This window comes from Athene noctua, chromosome 6, assembly GCF_965140245.1.
Source record: "Athene noctua chromosome 6, bAthNoc1.hap1.1, whole genome shotgun sequence".
Classification (NCBI taxonomy): domain Eukaryota; kingdom Metazoa; phylum Chordata; class Aves; order Strigiformes; family Strigidae; genus Athene; species Athene noctua.
Window position 1 is genome coordinate 9671822 of NC_134042.1, and position 26330 is coordinate 9698151.

Consider the following 26330-nt stretch of genomic DNA (forward strand, 5'->3'; position numbering starts at 1 on the left):
TGTTGCTATGTAAAATTGTCTTGTGCTTTGACAGGGTTTCTGCATTGATAACAAAAGTTGTCTTATGTTATACCTAGGTGGGTAGCTTGAGTACATAACTAGTTTAGCTGCTGGTGTTTTTTAACCTTGTGCTGAAGTTTTCTGTTCTTTCTTCTGTTGTTATATGGATTAGAATTAAATAATATTCTATGAATTGGATTAAAAAAAAAAAAGAGAATTTGCATAGGCGCTTCTCCTAATATGGTTTTTTTTGAGTCATGGTAGAAAAATCTTGGACAACTCATTCGTTCATATTCTGCATTTAAATTGTGTTTTGAAGCTTCTTTTGTAGGTTTTAATACTCAATATTTCTCAAAGTGGGATTGGCAATAAAATGTTCAGCACTAACATTTTTAGAAAGTGAGACATGTAGGCTTTAGTTCTTGAGCAGCCACTTTTACTATCTTTTTCTTGTGGTACTTGTTTGGAAAGCAGCAGAAGAAAGTGTGATTGGCAGAAAGGTTAATTCAGAATTCTCAAGGAAAAATGCTTCTGAATCAAAAAAATTATAGCTTCTGAGGTAATTTAGATATGATGCTTTAAGAATTTTAACAATTTAACTGTATGAAAAGACAAGAACTTCTCATTCAGCAGTGATTGAAAAAGGAAGTTTAGTGTATTGAGTTCAACAACACGTAGAACCTGCTGACAGGGAAGGGTGATTGGCTGGGGAAACTTGTTTTATGTGTCCTTTCAGCAGCACAAATTTCAACACGTGTGTTTTCTGTGAAGATGACCCAGGCTCACTATAATTATCTGGTCCAACAAGTGGAAAAGTGACTAATGCTTTTACTGCAGTTTGTCTCCAAGGATAGACAAAGGAGATTCTATTCTGATTTAAAAAAAAAAAAAAAGTAGGTCATACAAATTTTGGTCTAAGGACACTTTTCTTTTTCTCTTTTTTTTACATTTCTTTCCCCCTGGCAAGGGAACAGATTTAAGAAGCAGATTGGATTAAGTGCTTTGAAGTAATTTCAGAGGCCTGATTTTGTAAATCCAAGCTGGATGTGGAGGGCAAATATTCTTTAAATTTTACAGTAGCTTAGTGGCTTCATAAAATAATAGCTATAATAATGATTTGAGTAAATGACAGAATCCCTAAATGTGCACTGGAAGCATTTCACAGATTTGTTAAAAAAAAGTTATTTGTGGATCACTCTGGTTCCTGCCTGGACACTGATGCTATTCCATGTGTTTAACTTTCAGTGAATTTGGTTCAAAAATAATCTCACTGAAGCCAATCATTAAAATATTGCCAAAACTCTTTGAGTCTCGGGAAAAGGCTGTTCGAGATGAAGCCAAACTCCTTGCTGTTGAGATCTACCGTTGGATAAGGGATGCTCTGAGACCTCCATTGCAGAACATAAATTCTGTTCAGGTAGGCAGAAAGTAGTCTGTATCCAGGCATTTGAGAACGCACTTCCATGCTCACCCTCCCTGATCCTGTGGTGTTGGGCATTCTTAAAGCTGGAATTTTTGAGTAACAGCAACATCATTTTTTAGCTTCCTGTAACTTTACCTAAAACCTTAGTCCCTCTTCGGTATTTGTGAACAAATTGAATATATGTGAAGTGGGGGGGGGAGGAAGCATCATATGGAAACCGAGGAGAGGATTTGAGAAGTAGAATGGTATTTCCTGAAGACCTAACAGAAGGGCAAATAGTTACCCTTATAAAAGACTCTTGGACTGAAAGTTTTCAAGTTGACCATTTTCCTATTCAGTTTTTTTTTTTCCTGAAGTTTTTCCTCTACACAGCCCTTCAGACTTGTTCTGGTGGTACTCAGGATGTGACTGTTCCACTTCAGGAAGTGGCATTACGTTATGGTAGATAACTGTGCTATTGGAGATGGAACATTCTTGTCTTTTAAAACTTTATAAATTATTTATGCATCCTTCCTTCCAACCCATTTGAGTTAATTGTGTTCAGGTGGAAAGCAGTAACTTTCAGGAAAAAGTAATGATTTAAAAAAAACCTCCTAACTGTCTCATCAAATGTAGCTCAACATGTTTGTTTTCTCTTAGTTATAGTGTGTAATAGTAGCATGCTTGTAACAAAAAGATCTTCCTTCATGCTCAGCCATTTTTATTTTAAAGCTTCTATAGAGGGGACACACCATTCTGACTGTTCTACAGTTTGTTCTTATGTAAATGCTTTGCTTTCATATTGTTGTTGGTGATACTCTGTTCTGTGGATATACTTGGTCAAAAGTTTCTGAACAGTGCATGTGAAGGGGTAGTCACTTTTTTGGTGGAGATAAAAGAACTTGAAAGGTATTGCTATCATGACTTTGAAATGGGAAAACTCCACTGCTTTCTGGGAAGCATCACTTGTCTTGGGGTATGTGCATAATGTCTCTGATGCAATGATTCTTTTCCCTTTTGGCAGCTAAAAGAACTGGAAGAAGAGTGGGTCAAAGTGTCATCAGCTGCTCCTAAGCAGAGCAGGTTCCTGCGTTCCCAACAGGAGCTGAAAGCAAAATTTGAGCAGCAGCAGGCAGTTGGAGGAGATGCAGATGGAGGTAAATTATTTAATCTCTGAGTTCCATTGGAAAGTATATCACTGGTATATTATTTGTGAAAGAATGCATTAAAATGTAAAAGTGCTTTTACTCAAACTGGTGCAAAACATGAGGTGTAGTACCGAACAAGAAAACATGGCTGGAGCAAAAACTTTATATGAACCTTTATATATCTGTCCTTCGGAATAGCAAAATCACAGCTTCTTAAACAATGAGCCTTAGGTGGTGCTGTAGTCAAAATTTCATTTGTCACTCTGCTTATTTTTCTCTCTTTTGGTTGCAGGAGGTGATGATGAGGAAGAGGCGGTACCACAAGTAGATGCGTATGAGTTGCTTGAAGCTGTAGAAATTCTTTCCAAGCTTCCCAAAGACTTCTACGAGAAAATAGTAAGCATAAATTTAAATACTGCCAGTTAATTCTATGATATGTGGAGCTAATGAGTCTTAAGACGTACTGGTATTCTGCAATATATGCTTTACTGCTATATGGATAATAACGGATTCATGTAAGTGTAATATAGACTATGATAAATAAGTCTCAAAAGTTGATTTACCAGCAAGAAAGCTGTAATTTTAAGGAGTTGAGATATATCCTGGGAAAGGACTGTGCTTGATATTTCATTGCAGCTGTTGATGTTGAACTGTATGGAGACTTTGGCTTTCTCAGGATAGAATTATGTTTTAAAATCTATGGTTTGTGGCAAGTATGCTTCTCTAGAACTGTCTGCATTTATAAATTAATGCAAATTATTTGCAGGAAGCAAAAAAGTGGCAAGAAAGGAAAGAAGCTCTAGAAGCTGTTGAATTGCTAGTGAAAAATCCCAAATTGGAATCAGGAGACTATGCAGACTTGGTGAAAGTTCTCAAAAAGGTAATAAAACCCAGAGTGCACATACGGTTTCATGTTTTTTGTAACTTATTTGTATTACACTTTAAAAGTTACAGCTGAGATAATATTCCTGAGTAGAAAATGAAGACCTGGAACAGTTGTGGAAGTAACCCAATCTGTGGCCCACTGACTATTCTTAAATTCTTTCAAGTCTCTGAAACTTGGATTTCCGGTCTTTAACTTCTTGGGGGTTTGTTTTTCTCTTCAGGTTGTTGGAAAGGATACAAATGTTATGTTAGTTGCTTTGGCTGCCAAATGCCTTGCTGGACTAGCTGCTGGCCTCCGAAAGAAATTTGGACAGTATGCAGGGCATGTAAGTAAGAGTATGTACTTTTTTTTCCTGTTTTTATTCATGCTGGACACCTTACTTTTGTTTTGGCTTTTTTTTCCTGTCAAACCTTGGTATTTATCAAAGGTATTCTTTACATAATCATGAATGCTTACCTACCCCTTAATGGAGCAAGCAGTGACATATCTGCCAGGATATCTTGCAGCTTACGGTTAAATGGACCTTGTTTATTCACATTCTACAACATGAAGCTTACTATTGCAATAAATCTTCCTTACTGTGACAACTGAATTACTCTACCATGAAATGAGCTTTATTTATATTACCTCATCCTGAAGATGCACCCACAGAAATGCATTTGTAGGCCACAGTTGGGGTAAAAAACCTTCTGAACCCAGATTCTATTTATCTGCCCCATGATGTATGTTTTAGGTTGGTTGGGCTTTTTTTGAATGTTGGGGGGGGGGGGTTGGTGCTGGCTCTTCTGTTTGTTGTCTGGGTTTTGTGGGGTTTTTTGTCTGCTTTAAATAGCTGGGCTATGAAGATTTTTTTTGTACCAAAATGATCTTGTGACCTAGTTTAATACTCTTCTGTGTTCTCCTTTGCTACTCTTTTCTTATCAACAGTTAATATCTGGGAATACAGGGAAGCTTAACCAGTGTCTTGAAAGAAAGGGAGCTTTTAATTAGTTGTAGTTATCTCACTTGTTTCTCAAGCCTCTGTTGCTGTGGTCTTTAACCTGCTTAATCAACTTTTTCTTGTAGTAAGCAAGAGTGATGGGAGTACGGTTTAGACAGACAGAATAATGTGTTTGGCTGCCACTAGTGTTACATTTTGTGATGAATTGGCAAGTTACTGAATCTCACTGCTTCAGAGACATTCAAGTCTCCTGAACTCTGAACAACAGTTTGGACAAAGTCTCTTTCATTCTGAAAGCTGTCTGTACTTGCAAGAAGCATTCTTACACTTGATTTGTGTTTTAAAGGTTAACTCTCATAGCTACAGAGTTATATTGAAAAAGCTGAGTTTCTGAAATAAGGGTATAGCTCCGTGGTTGCCAAGCGAATGGTGTTGAGAAGATGACTTTTTCAGTACTGTAATGGCAGCTGTGAATTGCATAACCTCGGCGCTCATTTTACCAGTTTCCTTGATTTGTTTGCTGGATTTGTTTACTAGTGAGGAAGATGTAGACTTCTCCTGAGAGCAGGCATTCAAAATGTTATAAAACAGAACTGTTGCTAGACTCGTGGAGTTGTTATAAACTCTATTAGTTAAATATAGGACTGTAATGTTACAATCTGCAGTCTATGTTAAAACAGTGATTACTCACAGTAATTGAGTGCATGTGACCCAGTTTCAATGCCTGTGACTGCCTTTGGAGCCCAGGACTGTCTTTTCTTCCCTCTCTCCCTTGCTCTCTCACATAAGATATGGCTTCTACTTTCACCGAAGTAATAAGCGACAAAATAAGAGGGATTGGCCTCAAGTTGCGCCTGGGAAGGTTTAAACTGGATGTTAGGAAGCGTTTCTTTCCAGAAGGGGTTGTGAGGCGTTGGAATGGGCTGCCCAGGGCAGTGGTGGAGTCCCCACTGGGTTGGACTAGATGATCTTCAAGGTCTTTTCTCAACCTTGATGAGTCTGTGATTCCATGCCAAAAAAATATTCATTCTAGGTGTCAGCATTTTCTAAAACGGAGGCTTAATGGTTTTAAGTACCTCTTTCTTATGACTTTGTTCTCTGTAGGGTTTAGGGGTATATAGCACCTGCAGTAGCATATATGAGAGTCTTTGTGTTTATTCTGTATTAATTGAAGTTTTTTTAGTTTTAAAGTCTTTGTGAACAGGGAATTTGCAAGTTGCGGCCTGGCAAAGGTTACCAGCTGAGCCTAAGGTCACTGAGTGTTACAAGGGGTTGAGATCTCATAGTCGGCTTCTGACTAGAAAGTATTGTCTGTGGAAAATCTACTTTGCGTTATGCAAGAGCTTATAACTTCTGTAAGGCATCAGACTGCTTCCAAAATATTAACTATGTTATGTTTATGAAAATCTTGAAAATAGGATGCTTTCCACAGTTAAAAGCTCTGCATGTTTCTGGTTCGCTGACAGAAGTTCTTACTATTACAAAAAACATATTTAAATGGAACTGCTCGTGTTACTGGCACATGACAATGTCTGCTGATTGGGGGAGCTTGCTTATTTATTTTATTTTTCAGCAGTAACTGACTTGAGTAGCTGGATTGGGTATAAACTGCTGTGAAATTCCAGTATGTCTTAGTTTAGTGTCAGGTGTGCTTTTTCAAGGTGATAGATCAATAAAATAGTGTTCCAAGAAGGGTTCAGGTTGCTTTAGAACCATGGTCTTGTCAGCTGTGGGTCAAATAAGGGCTTCTTAATGAGCCATGCTGAGTGCTGTCAGGAAGCTGGGGAAGAGGGGATGAAGGTTATGTACCTTCTTGGATTCTTACAGTATAGGAGCATACCACTCTGTGCTGTGACATTGTTTAATTTCGTTCTGTTGCTCTTTGATCCAGACCAGTAGAGCCAGAGTATTCACCGGTAATTATGTGAACTTGTATATCTGCCTTTTGTTTAGCTTTGCTATGAAATTGCTCAAAAATCTATATTTGTTAATAGAGTGGCTGGAGTAAATTTAATATTGGAGATCAGCTAGAATAAACTATTTCATACTGCTGTTGTGTACCCCTGGAGGGGGCAGCAGTGATGTTTGCATTATTTGGTTCTCTGCAAAATACCATGGAGCAGTCTTATCAGGCTCTCCAGTTACATTAGTGAAGAATAGATTGACTTTTTCATCTGTTTCATTTTCCATAGGTTGTTCCAACAATCCTGGAGAAATTTAAAGAGAAGAAGCCTCAGGTAGTGCAGGCACTGCAGGAGGCCATTGATGCAATCTTTCTTACAGTAAGCAAGAGTGACAGTTTTCCCATTATCTGAGAACTGGTCTGTAATTTCGATTTGCTTTTCTCTTTACTGAAACTAATGACTTCTTTATCCAATGCTATAGACCACATTGCAGAACATAAGCGAAGATGTGTTGGCAGTGATGGACAACAAAAACCCAACAATTAAGCAACAAACATCTCTTTTCATTGCAAGAAGCTTCCGTCACTGCACACCTTCTACTCTGCCAAAAAGCCTCTTAAAGCCTTTCTGTGCTGCACTTCTCAAGGTAAAGCAGGAGGACTTGGTACTTCCCTGGCATTGACTCAAGCACTGTTGTTGTGAAGCATTGAATTGTTTTGGGAGAAAGACCCTTCTGGGTAGGGGTAGCCATCAGAGTCAGCTTTGACTGATGGCAAACTTGAAGGTGTCTGTCAGTCATGGGAACAGTTTAGTCTCCTTTTTCTTAGCTTCTGTGAAACTGAAGGTTTAAGATAGTGATTTGCAACTATTAAACTTCTGGGCACTATGCCACTTGCTTCTTGCAGATATCTCTAGCAAGCTTTTGCTGGAATGCTACATGTTATCTACCATGAATAAAGGAACCATCTAGTGATTTGCAATTACACTAGTGTATCAGTGTAAATGATAATGATGAATGCTTTTTTCTCATTGCAAAATAGCCCTTTCCTTGTTATGGGAAACATCCCTGGCTTCAAAAATGGGGATTTGAACAGGGTTGCAGAACTCCTTGTGAACTTTGATGGTGTTGCAGTATCTATTAAAGCATGAATGTTTATCCTCTTCTTGCTGTGTGAAAGATCCAAATATGGAAAACTAGATGTATCTGAGAAACAGTAGACTTGATCAGCACATAGGAAAACAGAAGTGAAAAACAACCTTTTTCTTACTGCAATGGAATGTTAAGGATTATTCTGCAGTAGCTATAGATATAAGGGGATGGGATTTGTACAGAAGATGGGTTTAAGAATCTGTTTAGATATGAGCTGCAAGTCATATGATACAAGTTGTCTTTCTCTGTAGCATATCAACGATTCTGCTCCTGAAGTAAGAGATGCTGGATTTGAAGCATTAGGTACTGCCTTGAAAGTGGCTGGAGAGAAAGCTGTGAATCCTTTTCTAGCAGATGTAGACAAACTAAAGCTTGATCGGGTGAGTTTGTTATAAATGTTGTAGAAAATGCTCCGTTTACCCATTTAAGATGCATTTTAGGCTAGAGAAGAATAAAGAGAATGCTTTAGCTAATGACTAATTTTTGAAATTTTTTTCACTTAAAAGTTACAGATGTTGCAGGGAATCTGAAAATCTTTTATTGCTAGATTGTCAGGCATTTTTAATTTGACTTCCAGTATCTAAAATGCATTAGTAGGCTAACACTGCACCTTTTCATTCTTATGTAAAATATCTGTTTGTCTTCAAGGCTGTATTATCTGTGAGGTGGCCTGTGAGGTTTAATTTCCTTTTTTTGTTGGTTGGTTTTGAACACTCTCTCTATCTGAAATAAAGTTTAGGGTTTTATGTCACAACTACATGGTCTAATTCATTATTACTAGACAGGATATGGTATTAAAGACTTATTTTCGGTAACAAAGTTTTCATGCTTTTGCATAAGCTGTCAGGTTTGACTGATTTTTATAATTTAAGGTGCTTAGAATTGCTCTTTAGAGCATTTCTAAGTACTGGGGTGGGGGTGTCAATGCTTTCTATGTTTATAAATCCACTTTATTTTGTACTAGGAAAATCATTCTAACAGTACAGTGATGGCTGGTGCCACTGACTGGTTAACACTTCTTACAGTAGTAACACAGGGTAACAAAAATTTTGTGAAGTAAACAACTGAAACTCTTCATGTTCTTGCCAAAGTAGTCAAGTTTGAGCCGCTGTTGTTGAAGGGAGACTGTACATCCAATTGTGGTAGCTAAATTTATTTTTTTTTCCCCCCCCCCCCCCCCCCCCCCTTCCCTTTTTTCTTTTAACTGCTTGACAGATTAAAGAGTGTGCTGAGAAGGTAGAACTGGTTTATGGTAAAAAGACAGGAGGAGCTGCTGAGAAAAAAGAAGGCAAGCCTATTACTGGAAAGACTCCTGTTCTTTCAGGGACTGGTGGAGATAAAGAAACAAAAGATGCAGCAACCAAGCCAGGACCACTGAAAAAAGCACCTGCTGCGAAGGTAAGATAGATTGCCAAGAGATTGTGTGACAATCACAGTTGTCTGTGATTGCATTGAATAGTTACTTATTGAAGATCAAAGGTGGCCTGTTGAACACCAACTTCCACTGAGGGATTGCTGTCCTTATGTAGGAGTAGGTGAGCCCAACAACATAAAGCATGTGGGACTTTCCAAGAATGCGCTTAATGAAATCTCAGTTTTTGGTGATACAAACTGTCATTTATGTCTTAATACCAGATTTTGATGTTGAAATAGTGATAGACCACTGGAGGCATTCAGAAGAGCCTCAGATGTAACATTAATGTGCTCTGTGGTCATAAAGTAATATTTGGCTGAATTCAGTGTCTCTTCCTGTACCTACCAAGGTTACTACTTAAGTGTTGAGTATTGTCTTCAGTGTTGTTTTTAGCTTGTTACCATAAATAATTTGAATTATTAGCCTGTATTACTTCAAAATTATTATTTGGATTTTAAAAATTGACCCAAGTAGCATAGATGGTCTTTTTAATACCCTATTTACTTGTCCAGGTGGGAAACCTGGAAGTGAGTAGTAAAATGGATCATATTTTTTTAAATCTGTTGATACTCTGGTAGCTTGGAAAAGTATCTAATCAGTATCCATAGAATATATAGATGAATTCATTATTTCCTGAACCTTCACAAATACATAAATTTTTTTACCTTTCCATCTTTCATTGTTATGCATGTCCCTGTTACGCATGTCCCTGTTACTGTACATGTTTTATAAAACCTAGTAGTCTGAAAGCAATATAGAAATTAAATAAGCTTTAGCAAAAAACTACTTCTTTGCCTTCGGCTGTTATGGTACCAGAGAGGGACCTATTTTTAGACATTAGAATGTAGAGTGTGGAAGAAGAGCAGTTCTTTTGGTACCTCATGAACTAGAGACCTGTTTGATCTTGGCTAACTGACACATTTCCTTTCTAGTCTGGAGTCCCACCCAAGAAAGGCAAACCAGCTGCATCTGCAGGTACAGGAGGTGCTGGGGCTAAAGGCAAGAAGGGTCCTGAGACCAAAGAAATATTTGAATCTGAGCTCTCGGTGAGTGTTCTGCTATTCTCTGAAATATGAAGTACTTTATATAAGTAGCTTTAGTTAATCAGTTCTTCAGGTACTACAGAATTTTTCACTGAAGTCGGGGATTTTTTTTTATTAGGACAAGGGAAATCAATACATTTAAATAAAAGGAATTCATAACTGGTGAAACAGATTGAAACAGATGTTTAATTTGTTCTGGTAAATACACCTGTTGTTCAGGCTGTTCTTGGTACCAGGTCACATAAGACAGTAAACAATAAATCATGCTAATATAATAGTTCAGGAACTACATGATACACCCTAGGAAGAGCTGAAAAAGGTAATGATATGGCTACTTTATGTGTAATTTAGGATGCCTGATTTGCTTGAAGGTGTCTGGTATTAAAAGCCTGAGAATACAGAATTCTGAAGCTTACGTAGAAATCTGAACTAGACTACAGTAATAACTAAACAAACTAATTCAAGTTTATTCTAGGCTGTTCACATTCAGTTATGCTTTAAGAAAATGATTGAATTTTACATGTTAATTGAGCATCTACCTATCTTCTTGGTAGGGAACCGTAAGCTGTCTGTAGGTCAAACAGTAGCAAATAGCTATTAAAGCTTTGCTAGATGTAGCTGTAAGTTGTTGGGTTTTTTGACTGTCAGTTACCTTTAAGGTGTTGCTTAGAATGAGTACTTTGTTATGTATTCAGTTTGTATTGCTAGTTATACAGTGGAAAATGAGTATACATTTCCTGAAGGGGAATACAGACACCAGTGAAACGAAGTTTTTATCATTTGTCATATACTAAGTGATTATTTTGCTAAAATGGATGCAGAAGATAAGTGTTCTCCCATTTACCCTCATCAACTGATTCATTGTCGTGAATGCTTATTCAGACTTCATACAAAACTATCTTGCAAATTTTAGGTTACCTCTGCTTGATTCTGTAAGTAGATAGTTGCTGCTCAGGATAATTTTTTATTTTCTTCACAGACTTTTCAGGGTTTACTCTTCTGTTGCAGTACAATTTAGCAGTTTCCTAAATTCACAAGGCTCTCCTAAACTATGATCCATTCAGAATCTTTCACCTTACAACAGAGACCTTTTTTCATATTTTGTGAATGCACCATAGTGGAAGGATTGTTCCAGTATATTACCTGTCCTTAAGGCGGCTGCCCCACTCTGGAGGGATACAATGGGGTATTAACCTTGTTCTGATCTGTCTGCAGATAGAAGTATGTGAAGAGAAAGCGGCTGCTGTCCTTCCAGCTTCTTGTATCCAGCAGTTGGACAGTGGTAACTGGAAAGAAAGGCTTGCCTGCATGGAGGAGTTTCAGAAGGTAAGTTTGTAGAAGTTGATAAGAAGAGAGGCAGGTAGTAAAAGAGCAAGAAAGGAATAATTTCTTCAACTGTTTAGGCCTGGTAGGTCTTTTAGGACAGACCAATAGTAGTGATATGTCAGCACATCAGATGGATTAAAGAGTACTTGCAAAAGGCAAGTGGCTTAGATGGTTTAAATTGGCTCTTAATCTGTAATGATAGGGGAGTAAGTGGTCTAGTGTAATGTAGATAGTTAGCGCTTTTGTATGTGGATTGAAGATGCATAGAAGTAATTTTAAAATACTAAGTAATTCTAAAGCCTAGTCTTAAAGGTAAATAGGTTTAAACAAAGTTTTGCAATGACTGGGCAAAGCCAGCTGCACGTTAAGTCCCTCCTGATTGCATGTTGGGCAGCAATTTATCAATACTAAAATTTCACTTGACAAACATGTGGTGTCTGAAGCCCTATACAGTACCAGCAGCCTTCAGAGCTGGTGGCAAGTGCTTCATGTAGTCACGAACAAAAAAAGCATCATGTGTCACTCAAATATGAAGCCCAGCTTTCTTCTCATGGTATCCATCATCAGACCTTTGAGAGTCCACATGCAGAAAGGCATCAACTGTAGACGTACAGATAGTTCATACCACTACACTATTACACTTGCAACTGAGTTTTAATATCATGGTGGAAAAGGTGACTAACTTAAATTATGAAATGGTGACTGGCTGCACTGAAGTGCTGCTGCAGAAGCCAGCTTGAGTTAAATTTAAAGATGTTATGGTTTCAGTGGAATGGGTAAGACGAACAAGTGAAAACCAGTAATTTCAATTATGTTGAGGTTTAATTTCTGCTGTGTGGTCAGCATTCCAATTTGAAAGGTGCACAGTATACTTAAAAAAAAGTCAGCTTAGGGTTTGTTGGGTTTTTTTATCTGTTAAATTCATAGGGCTGGAATGGCCAGTTATGGTTGTAAGGACAGTTGTTAAAGAACATACAAATACAGAGTATAGCAATGTGAATGCTGTAGTTTAAATGATGGCTCAGTACCTGTAAAATGGGCTCCTTGTAAAAGTGTGTCTTGCAGTAAGGCTCTTCAGGTAAATTCTTATTCTGAGAATATCTGCAACTTAGTTCAGTATTAAAATATTTACAGGACAGTTGAGGTAACTTCTGTTTGTGTTGAGGGTTTTGTATCACTTGTGACCCACTGGCTAACTTAATGTTTATCCTTTAGGCTGTTGAGCTTATGGAGAGAAGTGAAATGCCCTGCCAAGCCCTAGTAAGAATGCTGGCCAAGAAACCTGGTTGGAAGGAAACAAATTTTCAGGTAATAGATACATTATCCTTCAGTAACAGTCCATTTCTGTTACTTATTGTAAGCTGTGTTTCCACCTAAAAGGCTGGAGGTGCATATATGTCACTAATGACAGTCCTAGCACCATGACCATGGTTGTATCTGTAGTCAGTGAGAACATAAACTCTGAAATTAGGCTTTATTTCTGCTGATGGTTGAGACTTGGAGACAACATTTGAAGATATCCAGGTGTATATGTATGTGTATACATGTGTGCAGATGTGTGTGTATATGCAAATTCTTAAAGTAGATAGTAGCTGTCCATTATTACTGTGTATGTATATAGGCATATAGATATAAAAATATGTATTTGTGTGTATAATCATACAAAACCATATATACACACGTGGGTATATAAAAAATGTATTCGTGTAACAAATGTGTTTGTGTGAACACAAACATGTATATATGTGTATGCACACAAATATAAAATGTACGTATTTACACTTGGGTTTACCCACAAATAGTTCTATTTAATTTTTTATATATCTATAAATATGTAGAATAAAAAATTTGGGCTGAAATACACGAAGACATGAGTAACTTCCTTGCTGTTATGGACATTCCAGGTGATGCAGATGAAACTGCATATAGTTGCACTGATTGCACAGAAAGGAAACTTCTCCAAAACTTCAGCACAAGTCGTGCTGGATGGTCTTGTAGACAAGGTTGGTGATGTCAAATGTGGGAGTAATGCAAAAGAAGCCATGACAGCAATAGCAGAGGCGTGTCAGTTGCCATGGACTGCTGAGCAGGTGAGTGAGCAGCAGAGGTATTCTTCTAGTAAATAAAACCAGTATATATACTACCTGGGGTGTAATACTATGTGTCTGAGGAGTAAATTCTAAATCTTTGATTTTTCTCTGTTGCCTGAAAGCGATTTGTTTTTTTCTCAAGATATCTCCTAAGGTACAAGTTAAATACTAGTTCCTACAGAAGAAAAAATAATGAGTAGTAAATCAGTATTTCACTGAAATGCTGCCGAAGCAGATACACATCCATAATAAAGATATCTCTGGCTGCCTTTAAGTACTTTGGGAACTTCTGCTTCATTTCATTTGCAATCATATTCTGCTACAGTGATAAATTTTTCCTCATATGTCACCCCAGCTGTTTCTGTTTACTTGCAGTACCCTGTGTTTTTGCAGGTGTCTTCACTTCTTTTTTTTTTTTTTTTTTTATGTAGTGCTTTGTCACCTGCTTTGTCAGTGAGAATTTATACTTAACTCTCTTCTGTTCCAGGTTGTGGCGATGGCTTTCTCTCAAAAGAATCCTAAAAACCAGTCGGAAACTTTGAACTGGCTTTCAAATGCAATTAAAGAGTTTGGCTTTTCTGGGTATGTCTTTTATGTAAATTGCTAAGAGAAACTTGAATGAAAATATTTCTAATTTAGGACTAAGAATCTGTTCTTCTCTGTCAGATTGGTTTGAAAAGGGTGGTTACAAGTGCATCTTAACTCTTGTTCCATAAACTCTTATGCTAGGTGCTCTTCTAGCTCTAAATGTGTAATTGAAAGTATCTGACTAATAGGATATTACACTGCTAGATGCTTTATTCATCACTTGGTATTCTCTGAAGAGCATTTTCCTTTATATCCTGTAGGAGTGTGGTGGGTAAGGAGCTGTGGTATTGCATGTCTGTTGTTTCCATTCTACTTGGATACCCCTGGTGGTTCTACTTGGATACCCAGGTGGATCACTGTAGTTCAAAAAACCAGAACCTGACAGCCTGCAGAAGAGTATATACCAGCTGCTTATTGCTCTCCTTTGGAGAGATTTTTGAGGCTGATAACAGGATGAAGTTTTAGGCAACAAAATGGCCCATATTGCATCTGACGCTGTGAGGGCAAGAAATGGATTTTCCATCAGAACCAGGAATAGCATTCCTTAATTTTTAATCACCAGTCCCTTAACTGAATGTGGTCAAGCATATCTAATACAGTTTATTCCTGAGAACAAAATTTCTAAGCAGTGAAGACTTCAAATATTAATTTATTTGACTACTTGGGCAGTTACTGTGCCTGTCCAAGTTGTTTCAGAGCTGTTAAATGGATAGTAATGTTGATTAAGTCTGCAAAATAAATTATCTTTTTCAGTAAATTCCCCCAAAAGTATGTATTTCCAGCAGGGTAATCTATGTGTAGATATCCTACTAGACCAGCAGTGTTGGAGGCTGCACAAAGGAAGCTTTTGTGATTGCCTGTTTTCTATCAAATTCAGTGGTGGTATAGAAGAGTCAGTAATCCAAACCTTCCATTCCCTTGGAAATTTCTTGGAAATTTGTGCCTTTTTCTGGAAGATTCCGAGACAGACTAGCAACAAAAAACCCCAAACAACTCACCATTATTATGTAGCCATGTTTCAGTGCTTAAAATTTTTCTAGATTCAGAATTTTTAGTCCTGACAGTCATGTGGGTGATGTAATTTAAGAAACTTCCCAGCTGTAATAATAACAGTCTTTGATACAAATTATTTTGTTTATGGTATTGATTTTCAGAGTAGACTATTCCCCAAACTGTTCTCTTTAATTATTTAAATATCTACCATCTACACTGTACCTGTGATACTATTTTGTAAGTGCAAATATCTTCTCCTTTTAAGTTAGTTGCATGAATCTGTTCTCAGCACGTTGGTTTTTTTTCTTTGGCATATTGTGATGATTTTGTTTCTCGTTGGTGCTTCCTGTGTTGCATTTTACTTATGGGGGATATTTTTCCCACAGACTGAATGTCAAAGCTTTCATCAGTAATGTGAAGACAGCTCTTGCTGCAACTAACCCAGTGAGTAAATTTAGAATTTTAATCCTGAATTATTATCAATCCTTAATTTGAAGACTGAGTGCTTTTATCCTCTTTCTGGCAGGCTGTAAGGACTTCTGCCATTACCTTGCTGGGAGTTATGTATCTTTATGTGGGACCTCCTTTGCGAATGTTTTTTGAGGATGAGAAGCCAGCCCTTCTCTCCCAGATAGATGCAGAATTTGAGAAGGTATGAAGTGTAGCTCTCTTATTATGAAGTATCACTAAAACTACTTGGAAACTTCAGTAGCTAGAATGTGTAGTAACACTGTAGTCCAACGTGTGTTTTTGTAAGTTAACCAGATGTTTTTAAGACAGTTCACCAAAGCAGCTGCAAATTCATTCTATCTAGCTATGTCAGTAGTCACTTTTTCCATTACAAACTTCTAAAAGTTTCTGGTTTTGTTTGAACAGCATGTTTTAGAAGCCTGAGACAGCATATTCGTATCACGCAAGTGCTTTTATATTTAATGTAAATGTAAAACAAATAGTTGTTTCTGATTTTTTGTGTTGCTTGCAGATGCAAGGGCAGACAGCACCAGCCCCAACTCGTGGCATTTCTAGACACAGTGGGGCAGGTGAGGATGATGGTGAGGAAGAGGAACAGGAGGATGTTGGGAATGATGTTGTGGATCTCTTGCCAAGAACAGATATTGGGTAGGTTTGGATTCTACAACCTGAAGATATTATTCCACTGCAATGCAAAACTTTGTGTTTATAAACATTTTCTAAGGAGAAATCTTTCTTTGGTGTTAAAAGCACTCAGATACTAAAAGACACATAACTTAAGAAAATGAGCTTTTTACTTTTTTTTTTTGTTCCCCCCCCCCTTACAGTGATAAGATCACAGCTGAACTAGTGTCTAAGATTGGGGACAAAAACTGGAAGATCAGAAAGGAAGGTCTAGATGAAGTGACAAGTATAATAAATGATGCTAAGTTCATACAGGCAAACATAGGAGAGCTTCCAGCTGCATTGAAGAGTCGTCTCAATGACTCCAATAAAATCTTGGTATGTTATTCAAAATCCTCTTTCAGCTGTTTCCAGCTTAGAACTTAAGACAAACTATCACTTCTGAACCTTTCTTACTATTCAGTCTGTTACAGTGTCATGAAATCAACAGTTTGAAAACAATGAACTGTATATTTCTAGATCCATATATTTGCCTATTTTTATAAATATTAGCTTTTGTCTTTGCTTTGTATTTTGAAAAGCCTTTGGAAAAGGGAAAATGTACCTCTACTCTGAATGCAATAGAAGCAAATCTAAAAAAAAAAAAAAACCAACGAAACCCAACAAACTAAGAAGTTTGAATAATTGCTCTGCTTGTGATAAAAGTCCCTTGTTTGAAAATATTTTTAGCTGACCTTTAATTTACTCTGAATATAGAAATAATTTTTATCTACCTGTGTGATGAATTTGAAGTCTGGAATAGAAACCATTGAGCAGGCATACTGAAGTAAAAGCCTAGGTGTACAGCAGTGTTACTTTTCCCTGTATGACTTGGAGTTTTGTGCACATGGTTGTAACAGTATCTTAATCACAGCCTTTTTTTTTATGTGCAGGTGCAACAAACACTGAGCATTCTTCAGCAGCTAGCAACAGCAATGGGCCCCAATATCAAACAGCATGTGAAAAACTTGGGCATTCCTGTCATTACAGTTCTGGGAGACAGTAAGGTAGGACACTCAAGATCATCTTCTTTTTTGCTGCTCACTATCTGAGCTATGCCTGAGAATAACTACTGCTGTTTAGACTTGTTTTTGAGAGGTGGATGGTAGTTAAAACTTCATTGGGAGCTTACAGATTTTGTTTTTTTGCAAGGTTCTTGCCTAAATGACAACTTATTATCCAAATATGTATGTGTACCTGAATATATGTTTTGCCTGAGATATATTCTGCTGCATGTAAACAAACCTAGTCAGTGTTATAATACAGTTTTTAAATTAAATGTGGTGACTGCATGCATACTTCTAACGCTGAAAATACACTACGCTAGATGCTGATCAAATTTACTTGGTGAATCTGCTTGTGGAACTTCTGTTCTTTTAGCATATATATCAGTGTGGAGTCCAGTGTACAGTGTTGTCTTTGTGTCACTGTGTAGGAGACCTTTGAACTGTAGGTGGAAACAGGACACTTTCCAACTAACACTGAAGCTTCTATGATGTCCGTGTCGAGCTTCTCAAGATGCTATGTCAAAATTAAAGCTAGGACCATGGGAAAGAAGCATTTGAAGCATTGGGGGAAGGAAGCTTGGGAATATGCCAGTGTCTTGTATCAGAAGTCACAGGCAGTTATCGGAAGTGGTGTACTTCAGGTATTTCTACTCTGAATGTGAGTAGGAAAAAGCAGAAACTGGATCTACTCTGTCCCAAGTGATGAAGGGACTAGGACTGGACCTAAGGCTAAATAAAAACTCTTAGTTCAACTTGTTTTTTCGCTAAGAGTCTTAAAGAACTGAGATTTTACATCATTAAGTTGTATTCTTTTTCTTTATTACCTTGAGGAAATAGCAGGCTCCCTTCAGTTCCAACTACATGGTTTAAAGATAAGACCAACTGTGATTAACTCGTACTGTTAATAAAATGCGTAATACCAGTGCTGCTTGTAAGCACTATAATGCTGACAGAGGATTGTGTACTCATTCAAACATTGCTACAGTGGTAACTTTTTTTGATGTACTGCAAGATTTACCCAGTTTTATCCAATTTCTGGAGTTTTTGAAGATGAGGATCCTTTTTGGGGCCCTACTTTGAAACGTTGATGATGGACCTGCTGAAGAGTTGAGGAAAATCAAGAGCTTATAACATGAGTGAAGACAAATTAAGTTTGGGTGATGGGAACCAAGGCCTTGTCAGAGAGGCTGATGAGCATCTATTTATCTTCAGTACATGATTTGTTTCTTTTCCTCAAATGAGATCAAAGATAGGACAGGTTATTGAAGGATGCTCACTTCTGGTTTAGATATATGCTTGGATGTTACCTTTACATTTAAAATTGATTCATACTAAAGGTAAATGAGTTTTACATTATCAGCTTGTCCCAGAAATTCAGCCTACAGGAGAGTGTCACATGTATCGAGTCACATCTATACTGATAACATTTTGAAGAACCATGGTTAAGTATTCTATCTGACTTCTTGTAAGTTCACATAGGTGCTTTAAAGAAGGATGCTGTTCTATATTTTGCCTGGAAAAAAACCACTAAAGATGGAAATTCGTAGGAGTTAGGACTCCCCTGTTCCTGACTTGACTTGCTCATGTGTGTCCTAAATAAGAGTGCCCTAATAACAGGCTCCATAACCCACTTGCCTTGATTTATGAATGTGCTAAGTCTATTTTAAGCATTGCATAAATCACTAATCTTATTCTTCAGCTTGTCTGAGAGTTTGGAGACTCTCAAAATCCTCATCAATGAATGGTAGCAGGTACAAAGTGCTTTTAAAGATATTCTTTATCCCTCTTTATTAAATTTTTTTAAATGATGATAGATAAGTATAGTGTCTGATTCGGTGATTTTTGCAGTTGATACCATCACTAAAACTAAATCGGTCTGGATTCTAGACTTCTCAAGCAGTGAATAAAAATAGGTGTTTTAAAGCCTGTGATGTAGAAAGTTTTCATGGGGAAAGATAAATCTGTTAGCTATTTTGTTGTAATATTCTGACCCCTTTTTAGGATTATTCTTCTTAAATCTTGTTCTTGCTACAGAATAATGTTCGTGCTGCTGCACTAGCAACTGTGAATGCCTGGGCTGAACAAACTGGCATGAAAGAGTGGTTGGAAGGGGAAGACCTATCTGAAGAGCTCAAAAAGGAAAATCCTTTCCTAAGACAAGAGGTAAACCTCTGAACTAAACCTCTCCTTATGTGTGTCTAGTCAGCATAACTTGACTTGATATGGATTATGTTTGTCTATGCAGACTGAAATAACACAGTGCTGCCATTACATGAGTAAACAAGTAGCTGTGTCTTCATACTGACATAGAATTGTTAAACCTCAAAAGGCTAATAATCTTTCTTCCTGAATGATAGCTGTCATTCAGGTTTCAGTGCCTCTGAAATTAAACTTGTCTGTTTTGACCAGCATTTTAAGAGCTAGTGTGTTTTTCCTCAAATTAACCACATGGTAATGAAGATCAGAACTGAAGCATAGGCATTAATATATTTGAGGCTGACAAAAACACAGCGGAAATTCTGATGTTTCTTTTGGAATGAAGAAACAGCCCAGGCTGTCTGAAGAGACCGGACTCCAGGTTTTAAGTACTGTACTTTGAAATTTATTCTTTTTAATTGCTCACATGAAAGTTGGTGTGGGTTAAGAATATTTGTCTGAACAAATGTTGGGATGAGTCTTTTTCCTACTTGTATAGATGTATGTGAAGGACTACTGTTCAGACACATGTGGCCTGACAGAGCACTGTGAGCACATCTTCAAAAACTTATTTTAAAACTTTCTTTCAGCTTCTTGGTTGGTTGGCTGAGAAGTTACCTACCCTCCGTTCTGTTCCTTCTGACCTACTCTTGTGTGTGCCTCACCTGTACTCCTGCCTTGAAGATCGAAATGGGGATGTGCGTAAAAAGGCTCAGGATGCCCTGCCATTCTTCATGATGCATCTTGGTTTTGAGAAGATGGCAAAAGCCACTGGCAAGCTGAAGGTATTTCTGTCACTAAGATTAGATAATGTGACCTTGAATGAGTGGATATTAACAAGTCACATTCACAATCTCATGATATGCTGTCTTGAGTCATGTAAGCTTGTCTGCATTGAATATTTTCAGAGGGGCTGAAAATAGTATCAGGAGGCTGTGAGTTAGAGCTTTCTCTACTTTAGAAAGACTACTGCCACCACAGGTTTATCATTGCAGGAGCCTGACATTTATTCAGTCTGCTCTGAAAAAATCAACCTGCAGGCAGCTTCCATACCAGTTATTATCTGGCTCTGTGCCTTTGAACACATGCTTTAAGATGGCTTCTAGCAGTCTGGTGTATCGTATGGACCCTTGAGTGCTGTTAGGGCACTTCATTAACATCATAGGACTGCTCACCTAGAACAGTTTACTGGTTCACATGTTTCCCATAGGTCTTGCAGAAGAAACTGAATGGAAAGGTATTTTATCTCAAAACAGAAATATCTGAAAACGTTGATGTTTTAAGATAAGCATCCTGGAAGATGCTAAACAGAATAGCTTGTTTCAAACTACTGTCTCTTTCATTGTCTGTGGCATGTATTAGTAATCACTATCACTAATCTTTCCAAATTTATCATCTTTTTTTCCCTTTCTGTTCTCTAGCCAACTTCCAAAGACCAGGTACTGGCCATGCTTGAGAAAGCCAAAGCCAACATGCCAGCCAAACCAGCTCCTCCTGCTAAAGCATCTTCCAGAGTGGTAGGAGGAGCAGCTCCAGCCAAATTCCAACCTGCATCAGGTAATGTCTCTTACATTCTAGGAAATGACTGAGAAAAGGGTGGTTTTGAAGTTTTTTGGTGTGCCAGAGGAAGAAACATACTTAGGAGGAGAGGAATTCATTGTCGTTAGGGTTACAGATAACTGTAGATTCTAGTGAGTTCTGTCTGCAGTTCTGGTCTTACTTGCAGCTGAGTCAGCTTGCAACGTAGGAGGGTTTTTCCTTTCCACACAACCATCTGTCAGGTGCTCTTTGAAAATATCTACTTGGTACTGAAGCTAAAACCCATGGACTAGAGGGTTATGGGGGATTTTTTTGTAATACTGATCTAATTTTAACGTAACACTCTTTAAAATGCTTTCACATTAATTTTTATCTGGACTTACTTCCTTAGTATAGTTCACTGTGGGACTACCAGAATGCTTGTGCTGACACAAAAGCGGATAACGGGATTAGCAGACAAGTGATTTGAAGAAGCAGTCATGCCTTATCTCTCTGCTGGGGCTAGCTTGCCTGCTCAAACTGGGTGCAACTATAGCTCTAGACATTAGCCTGCATGGGGTGTATGTGTGTGCATTTTTAAATCGCTTTGATAATGACAAATTTGCTAATACACGATGATCTTATTTCTGAAAACTTTGTATGCTAACATGGAATTTAAGAAACTTCTTTTATGGGTCTAAAATGCTCAGACCTCTGTGTGATAAGCATATGTTCATCCATGAACAGTTTTTCTTCTGTCGTAAGAATGTTAAACTGTGCTGACCTAAAATGGGCTTGTTGGTAGTTTGAAATGATATGTTGTTTCTCCAGCACTTGCTGAAGATTCAGGGTCCAATACCATGGAATCCAAGCCTGATCCCAAAAAAGCCAAAGCAGGTGGAGCCTCCTCTAAAGCTAAGGTATGTTGATTTTATTTTGTATCAAATCACTTCTATGAAGTTAATAGCTGTAGTTCTTTAATGTAGAAGAGTATAGCCATTGCTAAGGACTGCTTTTACTGAGAATATTTGGGCTTGTCTGAGTTCTGAAATGACAGGTTTTCCTGTGTCACTTATTTAATCACTTACTTTTGTTATTGCCTGTTTAATTCTTAGTCTGTGTTGTCAAGAATGCAGTCTTGTGAGCAGCTTAGTCTGTGTTCTAGGTCGTCTTGGCCTCCTTGATCTTGCTCTTGAAAATTCGTTCTTACCATTGCAATTCCAATGTTGTACTTTGAACAGTAATTTTGAACCCATGTATCAAAAGAAACTCATCCCTCCTTTACAGTATGAAGGGTAAAATGTTCTCAATCACAAATGCAAAAAGGGAAAGAAGATACTTAAATGCATAATAATAATCTCCACTGGTGACTTTTGAATTTGTGGTTAGGTTTTTCTGTTGCTTTCTGTTACAGTAATTTTTTTGCTGTTAACTTTCAAGTTTGTCCTATGTGTATGGCTAAAAAAAAAAACCCCAAATTGTTCTACAGCCCAGTTGCCTCCATTGTATAAAGTAGTGCTGTAATGAAAACCTTTGAAGTAGGTTCAGATTCATGGCAGGAATGAACGAACAAACCTTGAAGGATGTTGTAAATTGACTAAATCAACATATTCTTCTGTCAAGGAATGGTAATTCTCTTAACAGTAAATAGCTGTCTAACAACAAAGCCTTTTCTGTGGCTTATTTACAGCAGCCAGATGCTAATAGCCCTATGTTGAAGGGCAATACCAGCCTGTCCAAAGCTAATACAAGCCTCAGCAAAGGTAGTACCAGTCTGACAAAGAGCAAATCTATCAAACAGGTACCCCACTGAGTTTTAGGGATGTGTGTGGGTGACTAGCACACTGGTTGGGAGTGATGTGTCCTATTTCACAGGCTACTACTGTGCACACTGTCATGGGTATTGCTTCCACAGCAGCAGAGCACATACTTTTAAAACTCTAATCAATGTTATTCTTCCAGCTTCTCTCTGGCTTTTGTACACATAGGCAGCATGAGGTTGGCTGGTATCTAATGCTTGCGGTTGTCGAGACTGAGGCATATATAAATCTTGTGTTGCCTGCTAATACCTTGCTTTTTTCAGGGTGTACAGGGGAAGAAAGTGCTAAGCAAGCCTAATTTGAAGGAAGATGATGATAAATCAGGTCCTATTTTTATCATAGTCCCAAATGGGAAAGAACAGAGGATGAAAGATGAGAAAGGTCTGAAGGTGAGAAAAATCTGAATGTATTCACATGTTTTGAAGGACTGTAATTTTAATGCATTCTTTTGGGTTTTACTTTAGAATTAAACACGCTGTGGCATGTCTCTGTCCATCCCTTGGATTGATTATCTAGTTCTTCACTTGACTTTCACCAGCCAGTATCTGTTTTACTGTAGTGTTTCTCTTCTGATTTCCAAATTTTGTGCATTTATGCACTCATAAAAGGCAAAGGCCTTTTTATAAATACCAAGAGATGGTGTACAGCTGCAAAGTATCATCAAGTTTGAAACGGTGGACTAATGTGAGTTCTAGGATACATTGTAAATGCTTTAATATACTTATTTTCAAGAGCCCTGCTTAATATTTTTGTAGGTAAATTCTTTTACTGAAAACACGCATGTTTAGTAAACAGGCCTATCTATAGCTTAAAAACAACCATTTTAATTAAGTGATAATTAAATGCTGGCCTAAAGATAACCACTCCACACAGAAAATTTTTCATGTAAGCAAACACCACTGAATTTTCCCATTAGTTGTTGATGATAAGACTTTGAAAACAGAGTCTAAAACAGAGCTAAAAGGAATGCAATTTGAAGATTATTTAAGGAAGAAAAGGTATTGCTTGCTTTGAGTTCCAAATGCTGCCTTTTACAGGTGTTAAAGTGGAATTTCACTACTCCCCGTGATGAATATATTGAGCAGCTAAAAACTCAGATGTCCAGTTGTGTGGCCAAATGGCTACAGGATGAGATGTTTCATGCAGACTTTCAGCACCACAACAAAGCACTGGCTGTTATGGTTGAGGTGAGTTTGGATCTGTGGTAGTAGATGACATTATATAGAATTACTTTTTGCTATGAAAGATTCTACTTGAATTAAAATCAAATAGGAATTCTCTGAGTAGCCAGGGCTCATTGTTTTGCGAAGTTGAAAACTTAACATATACAGAAGTAATTTTCAGAAGAATTATGAAGTTGGTATTAATATTGTTTCTTGGGAGAAGAGGGAATTTCCGCACCAGAGACTTCTATTAAAATTCTGGAAAGCTGTGTAAGTTAAAAGTGAGTACTTATGATTCTAGGTATCAGCCAATAAATGTAGGCAGTCTTATCAGGCATAGCTTTTCCTTATTCTCTGTTCTTTTCTTGAACAGCGTCTTTCATTTTGCACAACCTCTTTTTTTTTTTTTTTTTTTCCCTTCAAGCACTTGGAGAGTGAAAAAGATGGAGTCATCAGCTGCCTGGATCTGATCTTAAAATGGCTTACCCTGCGGTTCTTTGATACCAACACAAGTGTTTTGATGAAAGCACTTGAATACCTTAAATTGCTTTTCAGTTTGCTCAGCCAAGAAGAGTATCACCTTACTGAAAATGAAGCATCCTCTTTCATCCCATATCTCATCCTAAAGGTACAGTTCATTGTACAGAAACTAACCTTATTTTTCATGAGGAATATAGTGGGATACCATCATACACTGTAACATGTTCATTACAAATGTATTGTGAACAGCATTAAATCTAGCTGGTAGCCAGTCACGAGTGCTCAGTACTCATTTGTGAATGATTTGGATGACGGAATCGAATACACCCTCAGTAAGGTCACAGATGACTCCAAGTTAGGCAGGATTGTTGATCTGATTGAGGGTAGGAAGGCTCTGAAGAGAGATCTGGACAGGCTGGATCGATGGGCCGAGGTCAGTTGTGTGAGGTTCAACAAGTCTCAGTGCTGGGTCCTGCACTTGGGTCACAGCAACCCCAGGCAATGCTACAGGCTTGGGGCGGAGTGGCTGGAAAGCTGCCTGGCAGAAAAGGCCCTGGGGGTGTTGGTCGACAGCCAGCTGGATGTGAGCCAGCAGTGTGCCCAGGTGGCCAAGAAGGCCAACAGCATCCTGGTTCATATCAGAAAGAGTGTGACCAGCAGGACTAGGGAAGGGATCTTACCCCTGTACTCAGCGCTGGTGAGGCCGCACCTCGATGACTGTTCGGTTTCGGGCCCCTCACTACAAAAAGGACATTGAGGTGCTGGAGGGTGTTCAAAGACAGGCAATGAAGCTGGTGCAGGGTCTGGAGCACAGGTCTGATGAGGAGTGGCTGAGGGAACTGGGGGTGTTTAGTCTGGAGAAAAGGAAGCTGAGGGGAGACCTTACTGCATTCTACAACTATCTGAAAGGAGATGGTAGTGAGGTGGCTGTTGGTCTACTCTCCCAACTAACAAACGATAGAACAAGAAGAAATGGCCTCAAGTTGTGCCGGGGAGGTTTAGATCGGATGTTAGGAAAAACTTACTCACTGAAAGGATTCTCAAGCATTGGAAGAGGCTGCCCAGGGAAGTGGTGGAGTCCCCATCCCTGGAGATGCTTGAAAGACCTATAGTTGTGGCACTTGTGGACATGGCTTAGTGGTGGACTTGCCAGTGCTAGGTTAATGGTTGGACTTAGTAATCTTAAGGTTCCAAACTACATGATTCTATGATTCTGTATTGCGTATTTGCCTTTAAAATTTATTTACCTAAAAGGCTTTTTGCATTTAGAATAATTCTGGTTTTCCTAATATCATTTAGACTAATCAACAGCATCGTGAGACTGTTTAAAATGCTCTATTTCTTCCCTGGTTTTTGCTTGACTTTTCCACTAGGTAGGAGAACCGAAAGATGTCATCCGCAAGGATGTACGTGCCATTCTGAACAGGATGTGTCTCATCTATCCAGCCAGCAAGATGTTCACTTTCATCATGGAGGGGACGAAATCCAAAAACTCAAAACAGCGTGCAGGTGGGAAATGGCATGATGAACTGGGCAATTGCAAAGTACTTGAAATGGCATTGTTTTGCATCTTGGAAAACCCAGCATAACAATGTTTAGTGAAATGTGATATTTGTGTATGTATAGCACTTTATTCAAATGCTTGTAAGCATTTAAAGGATTGAATTTTGAAGTAGTATAATCTTGCTTTTTATTTTTGGTGTCTTTGCACCTTCCAAAGACAAGCAATCTGTTACATTGCTATTAGTGTTGAGTCTTGATTAGGCTTGTTGTCTTAGTGAAACAGTACTGGGGAGAACAGTGACAATACTGCTGTCCAAGTGACTAAGGGAATCGGTTAATCTGATCAAGTCTTCAGAAAGAAATGTCTCTACTATAGAAATTATTTGTGGTATGGTGTTTGTAGTTCAAACAACACCTTAGTCACCTTGAAAATATCCTATCCTGATATAACCAGAAATTTAAATAATATACATAATATAGCGTTGCAAGCTCACAGCTTCTAAACTACCTCGACATGAAGTTAACTGTAACATTGCTCATATATGGTAATAGGAAATATTTCAAGGGTGTCACGATAACTGGCAAGCTTTTAGATGCTGTTTGTGTGAATTAGTCTGAACCTTTA

At 38.0% G+C, this 26330-nt stretch overlaps 1 protein-coding gene across 2 annotated transcripts in view; it reads left to right on the top strand.

Moving 5' to 3' along the window:
- Positions 1-26330, top strand: part of CKAP5 (cytoskeleton associated protein 5) — a 54355-nt gene that overhangs the window by 13697 nt on the left and 14328 nt on the right. For both annotated transcript variants that reach the window (XM_074909485.1, XM_074909486.1), the window contains exons 5-31: positions 1246-1417; positions 2427-2559; positions 2843-2946; positions 3317-3430; positions 3657-3761; positions 6569-6658; positions 6762-6926; positions 7682-7810; positions 8646-8828; positions 9777-9890; positions 11103-11213; positions 12429-12521; positions 13118-13303; positions 13791-13885; positions 15271-15328; positions 15411-15536; positions 15867-16003; positions 16183-16357; positions 16912-17025; positions 19060-19188; positions 19812-20006; positions 20643-20778; positions 21571-21659; positions 22823-22948; positions 23597-23746; positions 24147-24350; positions 25576-25711. In XM_074909485.1, the coding sequence (XP_074765586.1) occupies positions 1246-1417; positions 2427-2559; positions 2843-2946; positions 3317-3430; positions 3657-3761; positions 6569-6658; positions 6762-6926; positions 7682-7810; positions 8646-8828; positions 9777-9890; positions 11103-11213; positions 12429-12521; positions 13118-13303; positions 13791-13885; positions 15271-15328; positions 15411-15536; positions 15867-16003; positions 16183-16357; positions 16912-17025; positions 19060-19188; positions 19812-20006; positions 20643-20778; positions 21571-21659; positions 22823-22948; positions 23597-23746; positions 24147-24350; positions 25576-25711 (3569 nt within the window). The remainder of the gene's footprint in view (positions 1-1245; positions 1418-2426; positions 2560-2842; positions 2947-3316; positions 3431-3656; positions 3762-6568; positions 6659-6761; positions 6927-7681; positions 7811-8645; positions 8829-9776; positions 9891-11102; positions 11214-12428; positions 12522-13117; positions 13304-13790; positions 13886-15270; positions 15329-15410; positions 15537-15866; positions 16004-16182; positions 16358-16911; positions 17026-19059; positions 19189-19811; positions 20007-20642; positions 20779-21570; positions 21660-22822; positions 22949-23596; positions 23747-24146; positions 24351-25575; positions 25712-26330) is intronic.